At 40.4% G+C, this 16,532-nt stretch overlaps 1 protein-coding gene across 40 annotated transcripts in view; it reads left to right on the top strand.

The window, feature by feature from the left end:
- Positions 1 to 16,532, top strand: part of LOC144283320 (uncharacterized) — a 297,695-nt gene that overhangs the window by 190,971 nt on the left and 90,192 nt on the right. For 12 of the 40 annotated variants that reach the window (XR_013351843.1, XR_013351831.1, XR_013351829.1 and 9 more), the window contains one exon: positions 8,458 to 8,537. The exons of the other annotated variants lie outside the window; for them this stretch is intronic. Coding sequence is in view for 4 of the 12 variants with exons in the window: in XM_077847239.1 (XP_077703365.1) it covers positions 8,473 to 8,537 (65 nt within the window). In the remaining 8 variants the exon portion in view is untranslated. The remainder of the gene's footprint in view (positions 1 to 8,457; positions 8,538 to 16,532) is intronic. 40 annotated transcript variants of the gene reach the window in all.

The following is a 16,532-nucleotide window of genomic DNA, read 5'->3' as shown; positions in this document are numbered from 1 at the left end:
TGGTGCTCTCCACATTTCATCTTTTATTATAGCTATTGTCGAGCTTGTCTTCCTCTCTCCGGAACCGTGAGCCCCAGACTCCATTCCGGTGACTGCCATGTTTGTGGATGAAGAAATGAGGGAATGGGTGGCACATGGCCACCCACACTTCCCTCTCTTAGAAGCCCATTGAGGTTTGAGAGCCCCCAACAGGAAGGGACTCAATGTATGTGAAAACCTGTGATACCAAAAACCTACATTGTCCTCCTGCCACTGCCTGAAATCCTAAGACCTATTTTGCTTAACTCCGAGCTTGGTTTGTGCAGGAATAAGTCTGTTAAATAATAGATGCAAAATCACTTTAGGAATTATTTATGTGTGAGGTTAAACCTAGAAATATGTCTGTGTCTCTGTTTAAACACAGCCTAATCCAGTCCTTGAAACAGGGCAAATGTATCACAATTGCTATTGTAAGTTGTACTGAGGTTTTCTGATAAGATGAAATAAACTAACATTATCTAGTGGTAGATATTTATTACTAATCTTAGTGGATTGAGTGGTTCAGTTAGCTTTTTAGGATTTTTGAAAATCTTATCTGTGCATATGGGAGCCTTTTTCCCTTGTGTCCCTGGAGGTATGTATAAATAGATGTGCTCTAGAATGCCAATTGTAGCTGTTTTTCCATCTCTCTGACCTTGTAGAACCCTTCTCCTGGATTTAGCCCTCCTGATTAACCAGAAGGGAAAAATTCATAGTATCACCTGGTTTCTTTGATGAAGGATACTGAAGCCCGTGATAGAAATCTTCTCCCTGATGAAACTTATCAACTATTAATTAGTTCACTCAACTGACCAGGGATCCATCTGCATCAGATGATATTAAATGCTAGGAAAAGGAAACATCTGGGACTCAGAGGCCATTGCATATGAAACTCTTTACCTTCTTGCTGCTGAAGTTTGAGACTAGGGGGTACTGCTCTAAATTAACTTTTAAAACTCAGCTCCAGCTGAAAATGTTAGGTCTTATATTAGCAGGTATCATCACCTGACATTCTAAACATTGATACATTCATGTTTATTGTGTATCTGCCTCTATGTAGTCAGGGATTTTTGTGGCAAGTGCCTAGCCCAGCAAATTCTGATTTGTTGAATGAATGAATGATATATTTCTGAAATTTCAAACTCCTGAAAACCTCAAGTGAAGGGATCCTCAAAGCCATCTACTGTAACTTGTGTTCTGCACGTCTCTGAATAGTCATCACCTTGAACATGAACCATGCCAGGGAAAGGGGCTCATTACCTTCCAGGAGAGGCAACTCTACAACTGCCTTTAATTGTGGCATAGAATAAGTTTGCTCACAGGAAACTGTTTCCATAAAGCCACACCTATATTTGTGCTTGTTACAATGGAATGAGTCTACAGCTAACCCAGAGTTAGTAATTAATGCTTTTCATAAAGTTTTACATTTATTGAATCCTTCCTGTGCTCTTGATGCTTGCATTATAAGAATTTTCATAATAGTGCAATGAGCTAATCTTTGGTGTACCACTATCCAGATGGGCCAAATGAGTTTCAGAGAAGGTCCTACTAAGGCATTTGGCTAAAATGTGGCAGAGAATTCTTTGTCTTCCTAGAGTTATGTTCATTGCTCAAATGATGAATACTTGCAGAGCACTTAGCTCACAAAATACCCAAACAAATCTATCTCACTCTAAATTATTAGCACCTAATGAATAAGGAAGGCATTGTCATCCTGGACCTAGAACTCAGGAGACACATTCAGAACAGTAAACAGTGAAGTTAAGACCAGTTAACTGGAAAAGAACTTCACATTTTACACTCTCACATCATACCACGACAAAAAAATCTTATCTGACCCTTACAGTATACCAGCGCCTTCAAAAAATTGACATTTGTTTCAATTGCTGAATTTATAAACACATCCATATTCCTATCTTAAGCCACAGTTGGAGCTGAGGGTAAAGATGAACAAGGCATAACTTGCATGCTGTGAGTTCAGAGTCTTGTTGGAGAGAAAGGGATATTTATGGGAAAGCTCAGGAGCATCATGGAAAGCAGTAAGAGTTTGGTGTCATGCTGGCTTTGGGAAGCCAGGGCAGGGCAAATGTTTCATCCAGCTGGTCTTTTAAGTTGGTTATAAATACATCTTTCTTCCCTACTAGATTGTTAGTATCTTGAGGGCAGGAATGATAATGGGGACACTCTGACTTCCTCTTAGCATATGGCATAGAACTTTGTCCAATGTTGGTGCCAGTGGTGGTGGTTTTGCGGTATGACACAAGCTGCTGTTTTATCCTATGACATAGCTGCTCATATGCTCAAATAAAGAAGAACCCAAGATGCAATAGGTCTGGGCTGTTTTGAAAGTATTCACACCTAAAAGGACTGCTTGAAGTAGCTAAGTGGCTCAGCAGAAAGATGGGCCACCAGGTCGGGGGCTGAGATTTGGAAGTGAAAGGTGGTGTGAGGGACAGGGCAGGCTATTGATGCTGCAGGAGGAGAGCCCCAGGGTACTTATGATGGACTCAAAAAAGCTCCTTAAGGGGAAGTCATCCAGGGATGCCTGAGTGGCTCAGCGGTTGAGCATCTGCCTTTGGCTCAGGACATGATTCTGGGGTCTTGGGATCGAGTCCCACATCAGGTTCCCCATAGGGAGCCTGCTTCTCCCTCTGCCTATGTCTCTGCCTCTCTCTGTGTGTCTCTCATGAATAAATAAGTAAAATCTTTAATAAAAAAAAAGGGGTGGGGGGAGTCATCCATAGTATCCCACCCTACAGGGCGCAGTGAGCAAGTTACATCTAAGCCTCTAAGCCTGCCTCAACTCTGGGGACTCCGGGGAAGACTAGTGAGGGAGAGAAGAGGGGAAAGAAAGGAAGGAAAAGAAGGTAACCACATATCTCTTCCTCACTGCAGGTCTCCCAAGCATGAAAGAGAATCTGAGTTGGCATAGAAGGGAAATCTTCAATTGCATTAGTGGGTGGTGGTATATACTTCAATTAGATACATTTATTGTTGAAATAAGACTGTTTTCATCCCTGAAGATGATCAGAGAATATATCTCAAAATCTGAGACGACCTGGAAAAGTTAAAAGCCAGCATCTAGAAGCCCACTGTACAGATTTAAAGGGACATTTAAAAGAAGAAAGCTGCTGTTTATACACCCTGGGGTCCATTGTGATTGACAAAACTCGTTGACACAGAATTGATAAATACAGGTTGCACAAATGTGAACCTTGCTTTATTATTTAAGGATATAATGTGAGCACTTCCTCATACTCAGAAATTTTATAGCTATTTCATGGTTGTATAATGATCCATCCAGCGAATGTGCTTCCCCAGTGACTGGGTGTTTGGGTTGTTTCAAATAATTTATGCTCAGAGTTATTGTACACACAACCACCTAAGCCAGTTGGAACAAGTGAAGTTGAATCAAATTTTTCTCATAAAGTGTTGCCTTAAGTGCATATTATTGGTCACCTGGGGGAATGAACTCAAAAATTAGATTTTCAAGAATCTTGGGCTTCTTTCAAACAATGGGCTGATTGTTCCACTTGAATTAACTTCTTCAGAATGATTTTAGACAGGAAATGGGAGGAGACCCTGGCCTGTTCAGAGCAGGGCTCAGCTCTGCCATGAGCTACCATAGAAGATATCAGAGATGCTGTGGATTTAACAATGAAAGTAACCCCTGAATTAGTGTGATTCCAGGACAGATAGTGCACATGATATAAAAAGAAAAATCCCTTTCCTTGAAAAGTTATTAAATATATCTTATATCACTGAACCTTGGGACCTGCATTATCTCATTAGGGCCATAAAAGAACCTTAACTGGGGACCAAGACAAATGCATGATCCCCAGTCAGCAGATAAGGAAACTGAGGAAACAAATTCAATCTACTGTTGGAGAGCGGTGCCTGAGAACCAGAACTGAGGCCTTTTGTCTCTCTTAATATATATATATATATATTATATATATATTATATTCATATAATATATCATATATTATAATATATTATCATATAATTATATATGATTATATATATGATTATATATATAATCATATATATTCATGATTCAGGTATATACACACATATTTGACACTATTTAGTCATATAGTGTTTGTGTATATAGATATAAAATCTTGACACTGTTTGCAATAATCTGGGACTGGAACGGTTTGCTTAGATAATGAAGGCCCCGGGATCTGTTATGGTCTGATTTTCACTGGTGCAGGACGTGTTCTACGATTCTTCAAATTCTTGAATTTCAAGCCAGAGCTGTGCATTTAGCAATTAGGAAAACTCAGTGAAGTATGGCCTTGCAGAGGAAGAGAGCTCTATTCAAAGTGCTTTTTAGAATATACAGCATTTCCTTCCCTCGATGAAATAGTGATCTAAGCGTTCCATTATTCAAACATGGGGTGAATAATAATAAGGCACTGGCCAGGACTATTAAAATGGGGAAAGTACTTAGAGGGATTTATAAGTTTTTGTATTGAAACTTGTTCAACCTCTTCTCTTCACGAAAACATTCCCAAGGCTTGATTTGACTCCGTTGCTGCGTGCTATTTTATTTTCTGTGCAGGTCAGAGTTTGCTAAGAAATCCTAGCTGTCTGCAACGTCAGAGGCAGTGGTTATAGAACCATCACAAGTAAAGACAGGGAAATGCTGCAGAGCTATTGCTTTTGTCCTGTGAGGATGAATGCTGGATTCCACCCTTTAATATGTTCCTCATGTAGTGTAGCTGAGTCTGATTTCAGTGGTGGGTGTAACCAAGACCTTTGCCCTCAAATTCATTGCGAGGGGCTGTAGACAACAAAGGCCACTCGAGGACTGACAAGGAGTCCTCTTGGAACGAGTGTAATCCAAAACCCATCACAGAGTTTTATTAGAACCAGGGAAGGCGACAGAACCATTGGTCACGACTCCAGAGAAGCTAGAGAAATCCCACATGCTTTGGGGACGGCTACAAAGTGGTTGCTGGTGCCAAAGGCTCATATCAACTCTTTTTCCCCCCCTCTTTGACTGAGGGCTGAAGAAAGTTCTAATAGTTGCGTAGCCAGAGATGGTGAAGAAGGCTATCTGGAGAGTGCAGCACTCAGGCTGAAATGTAAAGAATGGTCAGGAATTAATTAGGTAAATTAGGGGCAGGGAGAAAGCTCATGCTAAGCAGAAGTAGCCAACATGTGAAAACCTCAAAAATGGAACAACCTGTGGCCATGGAAGCCCAGCGACCAAAGCGCAGCATGGCTGACCTCCAGAGATCAAGTCATGAGGTGAGTATGAGGAGAGGCTGAAGTGAATCATCAGGAAATTGGTCCTTCCAAAGGGTGAAAAGTCTTAATGCATTTTAAATATTGGAGTGACCAGATCAGATTTGAAAAATTTTTAAAGATTTTATTTATTCATGAGAGAGGCAGAGACAGGCAGAGGGAGAAGCAGGCTTCTTGTGGAGAGCCTGATGTGGGACTCGATCCCAGGACCCTGGGATCACAATCTGAACTGAAAGCAGATGCTCAACCACTGAGCCACCCCAGGATCCCTCAGATTTGAATTTTTAAAAATAATGTTTTCATTTCCCAGTAGAGAATGAATTTAAGGAACACAAGTATTGATTGGAAAAGAAAAGATACCACTGTAATAGAGCCATGAATGCTGGTGACTTTAAAATGGAGAGGGCACAACAAAAGAGGATGGAGAGAAGTAGCTGCATTTGAGAAATATTTAAGGAGTATGATCAACCAGTTTTGGGTGATTTGTTCCATGTGGGATGATGAAGAAAAACAACTGATTTAAGATTAAGTTGCAAGTTTCTGATTTTAATAGCTCTTGGATGGTGGGGAAATGTCCAGTTATTCCTATGGAAAACTAAAGGGAAGGAACAAATTCCGAGTAGGATGGTCATAATAACTGTGCCACAGCATTTACTGAACATTTACTATGGACCATTGACCGTTCTAAGTGTTTTATACACATCTACCCACTTAATATTCAAACAACTGTGAAGTATATACAGCTATGAATACTTAAGTCATTCACCCAATGGTCCTGTCGCTGGTCCCTGGCATTTCAACACAGATGGTCTGATCCCTGCAGCCCTACATTGACTTACTACCCTACTCGAGGGTCCATTGTAGAAAGACTGAATAGAAAGTTAAATGTATAGTTCTGGAGCTCAGAAGCGAAGTCTGAGCAATACATATAAATGAAGGAGTCATTGTGTTAGGCATGATAGGCTATAAAAGCTCAATGGTTTAACTCAATAAATGTTTATTTCTTGCTCACACAAGACCCTATGTGGATGTTCCAGTCTGGTAGCTCTCACAGGCAGCTCCCCTCCAAACACTGACTCAGAGATCTAGGCTTCTTCCAACTCCACCTCTCCCCGGAGCCTTCTTGGAGTCCTTGTCTGGCCTCCTTCCTAGCTGATGAACAAAGCGAAAGAGAATGAGGGGTTTCTCAGGATGATGTTAGGGGCCAGGAATAGAAGTGGTGTACATCATTTCTACCCACGTTATAGTGGCCAGAACAATTCATATAGATCCAACTGGCCCCTTGCATTTAGCTATGTGCTCAGAGGGAAAACGAAGAGACATTTTCACAAACCTATAGATGGTGATGGAAGCCATAGGAGTGAACAGGCTCACCTGGTGAGTGACTAAAGAATTAGAAAGATGACCTTTGTCATATACCTGACAAGCTCTCTCTGATAATGGTGATTAATAATAGCCAAGCTTTTAGAGCACCTACTGTCTTCCAGGCGCATTTACATATATTAACTCATGCACTCCTTACAAAAGCCCTTTGTGTAACGCTATTATACAGTTTTATATATATATATATATAAAGAAACAAAAGCTACAGAGATAGTAAATAACTCTTCCAAGGTCACGGAGCTCATAAGTAACAGAACGGGAATTTGAATGCAGGCAATCTTGTTCCAGAGTCTATGAGTTTAACCTATGTCATATGCTACATAATTACTAACTTCAAATACTTGAAATATGTCACATTAATATGTAAGTGTCTTTGCTATGGGTCCCCAAGAGATAGGACTATAACTAACAAATGGAATTTAAATGATGGTAAATTTCAGCCCAGAAGAAGCTAGCTCTTCCTAACAGAGCTGTCTGAAAGGAAGCAAAGTGTATCCCTAGATGGTGAGATCAGTGGAGGCACTCAAGCGTAAGAACAAACCCTTGGCAAGGAAATCACAGAGAGGATTCAAGCATCAAATGAGTGCTTGGGGGAGATAACATTTATGTTCTCCTGCAACCTATGAGAGTTATGAGAATTTTTAAGGATATATTTGCCAAGTTCTCCTTGTGAATGTATACCCCCCCGCACCAGTGCAAGTTCTGAATTAAAGTTCGTTTCGGTGCTTCTATCTTCTTTGGGCTGATGTCTGTAAGGAAGAGAAATGAAAGAAAAAAAACTAAAGAGGAATTAGCCTCTGCCATTGAAATTCTTACAATTGACAGAGAAGACATGTACTTGTGTATCATTCTTGTGAATTACCAGAGAGCATCCTATTTAGCATCTGTTCTGGAAGGGACTGAGAGGCGAGTTAGAGGCGGCAGAGGAGCACTAGGTTGGCTCAAGTTGTTGTCTCTCTGCTCCAGAGTCCTCTGTTTTCCACTATCAAGTGAGTTCTACAACTTTAGCATGCATCCAAATCACCTGGAGAGCTTATTTTTATTTTATTTTTTTCCTGGAGAGCTTATAAAACCAGCCTCCGCTTCCTGATCTAGTAGGTTTGGGCTGGGATCCACAAATGTGCATTTCTAACAAGTTCCCAGGTGATGCTGATGCTGGCCAAGGTGATCACACTTTGGGAATCGCTGCTGTAACATGAGATTTATTGATCAATACCATAATCCTCTGCTTATGTGTCTAGTCCTCCTTCAGACCATGAACTCCTGCAACAAGGACTGTCTTGTTTGCCTTGTATTCCCAAGGTCCCACCCACTGTTTGTCCCTTCGTAAATTTGTGTTGAGTAAATAATACAAAAGAAATGTGTGGTTTCCTAGAAATACGAAGAGGGAAAGAAACTATGGGAATCAGTTGGGGGAAGAATCCTCTTTTCTCTCCTCCCACAGATTTGGAAGCAGGATTCAGGGAAGGAGGTGTCTGAGCTGAAAAGCAACCTACTCTATACACAAACACCTCTTTTCAGAATTATGCACATTAGACTCCAAATGAGTGTCAAAGCTTTTCTTCTCATCTCTCTTCCCCATCATCTTCCTTCCTTTGCTGTCACAGACCCTTCATGGAAGGAAAACAGCCTTTCTTGTACATTGAATATAATTTCCCTCCTCCCGAAGTCGAAGTCCGTTGGCTTTGGCTGAACTTTGCTATCCTCACTGAAGAGGGAACCCTTTCCCACTGTTCTCTGAGAGAGCAGCTCCTTTGAAGTCACAGCTGGCTTGACTAAACTCATTTCCTCTATCCACAGTGTGCGTCTGATGCAATGTTGGCTGACGCTCCCTCTTGCCGGCTCCCGCTATTGAACCAGACCCAAGTGCAATGTTTAATGTGAGTGTTTGGCTTGGCTTAAATTTGGCCAAATCATCTGTACTTTGTTTCATTTGAAAACCCTCTCTCTCTTTCTCTCCCTTTCCCTCCCCCTCCCTTGCTCCCTCTCTCTCCCAACTAGTTCATTCCAGATGTTTTTGATTTGTCCTCCTGCGGTCTACTCCACCCAGTTCCTAAATCAGTAAATTATTTTCATGCTTCTACCAAAACTGAAGGAAAGAAAGTACTCAATTAGAGAGAGAAACTGATTATAGGTTTCTTAGAGCTTGCACTTAGTGAGGCTGGTCTCCTCAGGAAATACCTTTGAAAGGTAGGAGAAAACGTCTAATGGTAGAGAATGCAGTTGACCCTTGAACAACATGGGTTTGAACTGCATGTATCCACTTACGTATACGTATGGACTTTTTTTGTTTTGTTTTGTTGGTTTTTTTTTTTTTAGTAAATACAGTACTGTGTGTTTTATGATTTTCTTAAAATTCTTTTCTCTAGTTTACTGTAAAAATACAGTATATGATACATAGTAATATACAAATATCTGTTAACCGTTCATGTTATCAGCAAGGCTTCCAGTCAACAGTGGGTGATCAGTAGTTAAGTGTTTTGGGGGTGGTGGTCAGAAGTTACATGTGAATTTTGACTGCAAGGGGGTGGGGGCAGTCAGCAGCTCTAACCCCCACACTGTTCAAGGGTCAACTGCACTTGCATTTGTCTTTCAACCTCTTAGCATTTGGAATGAGAGAGTAGACATAATGTTGATGTACCAATATTACGAGTACCCAAGTTCAACTCCCTCCTTTGAGACCCGATATCCTTGCTATTATTTGTTTGAAGTTGCTCTGTTACTCAAGTACAAATAGATTCCCATTCTATGAACTCCCAAGTGAGCGATAAAATGTAACATAAAATATTTATGGGCATTCCCCTCTCCCATCACCTCTGACTCTTCTCAGCATGTTGATTATGGTGATGAAGGTCAGAGTAGACTGGGTGCAAGAAGGAAGAAATGTTTGCTTTATTATTATTACAAAGAGTAAAGACCTTCACAGGGGAAACCATCGATCTGACAGACTAGCAAGAGAATTTAGAGAGTAAAGTCAGTAAGCTCTCTGAGTTAGGGAAGAGAGTTTTGGATGTTTTTGAGAGTAGAGGTGAGAGATTGAGGGCAGTTGATTATATGAGCTTAGAAGAGAAATGGGGAAAGAGAGTCTAAGAAATTTTACATGGTGTTATTGAACATAATTTCTCTTTGGTGCCTTTTGAAGTGACTTTAGTCAATACTTAGAGTTCTAAGACTTTCTGTGTGATTGAGGTGGGTTTTCTTTTCAATTTGACATGAAGACGAGACTTAACCATTCAGGTTATGCCAATAAAAACTTTGTGCTACTTATTTTGTTATTTCATGCTGCCATTTGTCTGCATGATTACCTGATGCCATGACAGCAGAAGGAAAATGCCTGTGGGAGCCACACAGATGCTCTTTGTTTGCTGGGAGGAGGCAGGTTCTTCTAGTTACTCACATAGTAATATATTTAATTAGGTTAGTGACTTAAATTCTCTGAATTATTTCCAAAAATGAGTGTGTCACTATCCAGCTTGCATGATAAGAATTACATGAAATCATTTGAAATGCCTAGCATGAGGTCATATTTGTTTGTAAGTGGTATGTGGAACACCAGGACTCATGAAATATAATCACAGCACAGCTTCATTTTTGCCTTCAACTGTTAATTATTTAGATATTAAGGGCAGTTACCCCACCGAAAATTGTGGCACATTGCATCATTTTCTGGATATTCCTGGAAATAGAAAATAACCAATTATTTTATATATTAAAATCAGATGAGTCAGAAATGTCCAATGAATAACAGACATGGTAATCTACAAAATAATACTTTAGTCTTCATTTAAAGGTAAGACCATTCTCCCAACCCACTATACTACATTGGGGCAGCCCAAATAGGCCAGTCTATGATTTGGAGAATGAGGTATGATTAACCCTCCCTCCTCTTTTCCTTCCTTTTCCTTCCTTTTCCTTCCTTTTCCTTCCTTTTCCTTCCTTCCTTCCTTCCTTCCTTCCTTCCTTCCTTCCTTCCTTCCTTCCTTCCTTCCTTCCTTCCCCTATAAAGTTGAAGTTGATAACCTATCCTCTGTTGAATGCAGGGGGAGAAATGGGAATAGAGGGAGAAAATTCTTAGTTGATCAGTTGTTAAGTTTGGCTTCCAGGATGGGTTCTGACCGATGGGTTTGGCTAACCTTTCGTGGGCATCACTGTGGATTCTTTGACAGCTCTCCTACTGGGTTTCTCTAAGTGGGACTCCATAGATCTGTAAAGTGCCTTTACTTTTGGTTAGTGTGGTCTTTAACCATACTCAATGCATATTTTTGGCAGACTACCCCACATATATTCTATGGATCCCTTTGTCCTCTGGAAGAAAACTACTTTGATAGGATTCTTATTTAAATGGCTTATCTTTCCAGTGAGGTTTCATATCAGAAAGCTGCTAATCCACACAGAGGGGAGTGTGATGACTTCCCAAGCCCCCACCCCACCATCTGCCTTATAACTGTGGGCCATTCCCACCTTGGAATTTCTCATCTATTTTATCTCACCTCCTCAGTTGAGACTTCTAAGTTTACATCCTGTTACACACTCAGGTGTCACCATTTTCCTGTTTTACTGCCACCAGATGAAGCGCAAGTTCTGTGAAAACACTAGTGTTAATATCTTCTGTAAAGTGCATGATATACTTATGTGGCAGTGCTCACAGAGTAGATCTACAAGAAAGAAGTTTTAACAAAATTGAATTCCTTAGGTTTGTCCTAACATAGACAAAGAGATGTAGTAGGGTTGAGTATTCTATAAATATTTGCTGAATTAAAGAAAACGAGTTATCATGAGCTCTTAGCTACTAATTGGCTGTGTTAAATCGGGTGAAATATCACCTCAAAAGATTATTTCTTGTTTATCAACGGGAGATTGTGCTCATAGCACCTGTGAGCTCTTTCAGTTTTCAAAGCCCAACAATTTTGTAATTCCACACGTGGATTTTCCTTGTTATAATAGTTTCACATGTGTACCTTCTCTGATCAAGTAGATGGCAGGAGAATGTGGGTAGAGACTGTGTTGCCTCTGTGTATATGTAGATGTTAGAGTTAACAAAATTGATTTTACACTCAACTCCCATAAACAACCCAAGTGTTCTGGGTAAGAGAGGATCAAGGGCAATGCCAAGGATGCTACTGTTGGGTAAGCTTTTTGGTCTTTGGAGTTTTCGGTGATTAGGAATCTATTGAAGGACGTAATGTCCCTATAGTAGGGTTTTTTGTTTGTTTTTTGGAGTCTACTGTTTGGTTTCTTTTCTGGAGATTATAGCCTTTGTGAAATTTGTGCCAATATATACACAGGTAGGATCCATGGAGTTTGGTAATTGACAAGTCCTCTCCCAGAAATGCTAGTCCTGAAAGCTCAGATGAGGGGGAGTGATCATTCTGTTGGGCTCAGGGAAGCTTTCACAGGAGAGACAAACTTAGGTGAGTCTTAAGAAATGATTGAGCATTGGCAAAACAAAAAAAGGAGGAGGAAGAAAGATTACCTTAGGTAGAAGAAGAAGGAAGTGTAAGTCCTCTCCTCTGTCCTGTGATATCTGCAGTAACTAAAAAAAAGATGAGGACTCAGAGATCCAAATATCAGCTTAGCATTACACAATGGCAGTCAAAATGCACTTACCTTAGGATACAGCAATTCTCTGAGACACATACCCTGGAGGAGCTCTCACGTATGTGTACATGGAAGCATGTCACAATATTCATCATAGCATGCCTCCAGTAGTGATGTATGGGAAACTACCTGAATATCTATCACCCTGTATATGCAGGATATTAATCCACGGGGATCCTGTAATCAATTAAGATGAATGTACTAGCAATACATCTATCAACACGAATGAACTCTACAACATAATATTGAGTAAAATATGTTACTTGAGTAAAAAAGAAACTATTTATATGGATATGTTAATATGATACTTTTCATATATAAATATAAACAAGCAAAACGAAGTTTGATATTATTAAGGAATGCGTGAGTATAAATGATTTGAAAACATTCAGGGGGAACGATAAACACAAAGTTCAGGGGTGGTTCTCCCTGTGATAGGAAGTGTGTGGAAGAAGAATGGGCATGAGGAAGGGTATACAAAGAAATACAGGGGGGCACCTGGGTAGCTCAGTGGTTGAGCATTTATCTTTGGCTCAGGTTGTGATCCTAGGGTCCTGGGATCCAGTCCCACATTAGGCTCCCTGCAGGGAGCCTACTTCTCCCTCTGCTTATGTCTCTGCCTCTCTCTCTGTGTCTTTCATGAATAAATAAATATAATCTTTTAAAAAAATACAATTAGTGTAGGGATACTGGTTTAGCTCTCAAGTCAAGTTGTTGAAGTATTTTTTTCTTTGCAGTGACCTCTAGCATTAACTGAACCTCTTGGATGTCTGAAGTACATGTCTCATAAATATACAAGCACATGATCTTTTAAAAATAAGTTTTATTCCTGGCAAACTACAGTGAGCTATGTGGCTTAAACCCGATCCCAGAATGGACTCCCCGTCTTCCACCTGAACTGACTTTGACCAGCAAGCACAGAGCAGAGAACCCACGCCCCAGTGACCTTGTCACAGGAACAGAGAAGGCCAACTGAGCTACTTGCTCGCCTGCACAGAAGTATGAGTGAGGGGCAGAGAGGAAGTCACAAACTTCCTCAATGTTTCTAAGAGGGGGAGAAACTCCTATTGTGTGGCTTTCCCATTTTAATAATCAAAATCCTCAGTTTCTACCTCTGTCGCTTAGAGTTTTGTTAATATCAAAATGCACCCAAATTATCCATAGCTACTCTACTCTTATAAACTATGACTTTGGTTAATGTAATTAGACTCTAAAAGATTCCATGATTCTTACTTGGAAAGAGAAAGGTGGCAAATACACGTTGAGCGACTACCACATGCAGCCTTTTGCCATCTCAGGAACTTAGGATCTTAGGCATCTCCACGCTGCCTTCCTGAAGGAGCGTCCACAATTGCAAACAGACTGTGTGCCAGTAGAATCTGATTAGACTGCCCCAGGTCTGTCTGGGTTACTAGTGCACCAAAGCTACTTGTGAAAGACCTAAGGGAAGCCAAGAGAAAGCTGGCAATTTTAAATTCTTTAAGCATTGCTTCCGTAGAAGACTTTCAATGCACAAAATATTTCCTCCAAATTCTGATACATGAAGATCCCATTGGAAGGCTATAAAATTGAAAAAATGACCAGGGTGGTTGCTGAGTGGAGCCTGATGCGGCAAGAGGTGTTTGGAGCTAGAAGTTGGTTTCCAGACTGTGGCTCTTTTAGGTTCCAAAGTCAAGAGCACTGAGCCAGTCAGTAATTAGGAACAAGCTGTTAGTTGAAACTAGAGGTGAACTGCCATAGCTCTCAGGGTACACCTTGACCCAGGCACCCAAAGAGCAGTAAGTAGGGTGGAAGTTGGGGATCATGACCATTTCCCCACCTCCAAAATTCTCAGAAGGAGAAACCAATCAGAACAAAACAAGATACACGATAAAACAGTTGTGTGAAATACAGGGCACTAGTTTTAGTTTCATTTGATTTGTGGCAGGGTAAATTCACAACTTTATCAAGATAGACTAAATAAAAAAAGATACTATGCACTTTATTGGGGGAAAACGTACCATGACTAATCTAGGTAATCCTTAGGTCCTTTCCAAGTATTTCAGTCTAGAAGCCACACTAAGAAAGCCAGCCAGTAATATTAGAAATGGCATGTCATAAACTGAGAGTTAGACAATAAAGGCTCCAATTGGGGTCCCCAACCAAAGAGCTCTTTGGCTTTGGGGGAAAGTTGCTTAATGTCCGTCTGTAAGCCTTACTTTATAATGCTACTGATTTTAAAGGCATTAAATGAGACAATACATGTATACATGAAAAGATAGAATGGGTCATCCCCAAAAGGGCTTCATCTTTGCCCCATAAGGGATCCTTCTACATTTCAAAGCTGAGTTAAATTTCCCTAGTCACCCACCACTGTCTGAGGATTCCTGTCCCATCTTCCAGAAAGGCCTTTCTGCTGGTGTTTCTGTATTTCTGTTTCCAGTCTTGACTAGATGCCAGAGGGAAAATCATTGCAAGATTTCAGAAATGCTTATTCATTTTTACTTTTCTACTAGTGGTGGGTGGACTTGGGTTATTCCTCTGAACACATCTGCCCCACATTTGCATGTGTAATGAAAATGATTTTTTGTTAAAATGTTTTTGTTAAGCTATGCTCAGATTTTTATTTCAAAATATTTTGTTGTGGTCAGGATACATGCTTTCTAGAAGGAACTCCTTAATGAAAAAAAAAATGCGGATAACCCAAAGTGGGTGGCTGCTAAGGCAAAGAGCACTAAACTAGCAATACCACTGTATACATAATTCTGGCAATTGCCAGCTGTTGGTAGGAAAATGTCAATGATTTAAACAAAATGTTTACTGAGGTGTAGATACATACACAAATCTTTTTTGAAGACTTTATTTATTTGAGAGAGAGGGAGAGAGAGCACAGCAGGCGGAGCAGCAGAGGGAGAGGGAGAGGCAGGCTCCCCACTGAGCAGGGAGTCCTATGCGGGGCTTGATCCCAGGAGCCTGAGTCATGACCTGAGCCAAAGGCAGACACTTCACTGACTGAGCCACCCAGGAGCCCCACATACATAAATCTTAAGTGTACAAATCAACAGATTTATATATATATAATATTTTTACACCCCAGAAGACCCTTCATTCCCCTCTCTAAGGTTATCCTTACCTTGTCTGCCTCTTACCCCCTAAAAAATCAGGTAGACAATATTCTGACTTCTATCATTACCGTTCAGTTTCTCTTGTTCTTGAATTTCATATACTGAATGATACAGTGTCCACTCTTTTGTGGTCAACTTCTTTCACTTCTTTACTGCTGTGTCTGTGAGATGCAACTGTGACATTGCTTGTAGCAAATGTTCTGTTTCGCTGTGCACAGGATTTCACTTTATGAATATTTTGCAATTTATGTATCTATTCCATAGGTAGACATTTGGGTTCTAGTCTTTAGCTATTATGAATAAAACCGCTATAAAATTCTTATCCTTGTCATGTGGTAGGCAAATGTATTCCTTTACCTCTGTCAAGGAATAAAATTACAGGGCCATAGGGTAGATATGTATTCAGCTTTAAAGAAGGTAGTTTTGGGGCACCTGGATGGCTCAGGGGTTGAGCATCTGCCTTTGGCTCAGGTCACGATCCCAGGGTCCTGGGATTGAGTCCCCGCATTGGGCTCCCTGCGAGGACCCTGTTTCTCCCTCTGCCCATATCTCTGCCTCTTTCTCTGTGTCTCTCATGCATAAGTAAATAAATAAATAAAATCTTAAAAAAAAAAAGTAGTTTCAAAAGTATTCCACAGTAGTAATTTTCATGTAAAAGAAGGAAATAGACTTTTCCTCCATGGGGAGGGAGAGAGGAAGAGGGAGAAGTTGGACCACACCTTTATAGGATACATATGTAAGATGGGAGGCTGTGTCTTCAGATTTTCTTTTCTTCTGAGTGAGATGAGAAAGGTGGGGAGATTTTTGTTCTTAGGGAAAAGCATCCAAGGGAGGGTAGTGACTCTCCCTGCCATTTTTAAGAACAATCATGGTGCTAAACCGAAAATAACCCTGACTGTTTCAATACTGCATCAAACAACAAAAAACATCTTAGATCTAAGGTGGAAAAGAAGGAAGAGAAAAGGATTAGAAATCTGTAATGTTTCTAACATTACAGATGAGTGAATAAACCATATAATTATACCTTGTGTCACTTTCTCTAAGAGCTTAGAATGTACCATCTTAAATATAGTGTCCAGTAATGACTGTTTAAGTACTTTAGAAGAAAAACTGTGAAGGATTCAACTTCCCAAACCGTGTCTCACAAAAGTGATAACAAACATTACAATTGGC

This window comes from Canis aureus, chromosome 14, assembly GCF_053574225.1.
Source record: "Canis aureus isolate CA01 chromosome 14, VMU_Caureus_v.1.0, whole genome shotgun sequence".
In the NCBI taxonomy this organism is placed as follows: Eukaryota; Metazoa; Chordata; class Mammalia; order Carnivora; family Canidae; genus Canis; species Canis aureus.
The sequence above is the reverse complement of the archived record's forward strand: the minus strand, read 5'-3'. Positions and strand labels throughout refer to the sequence as shown.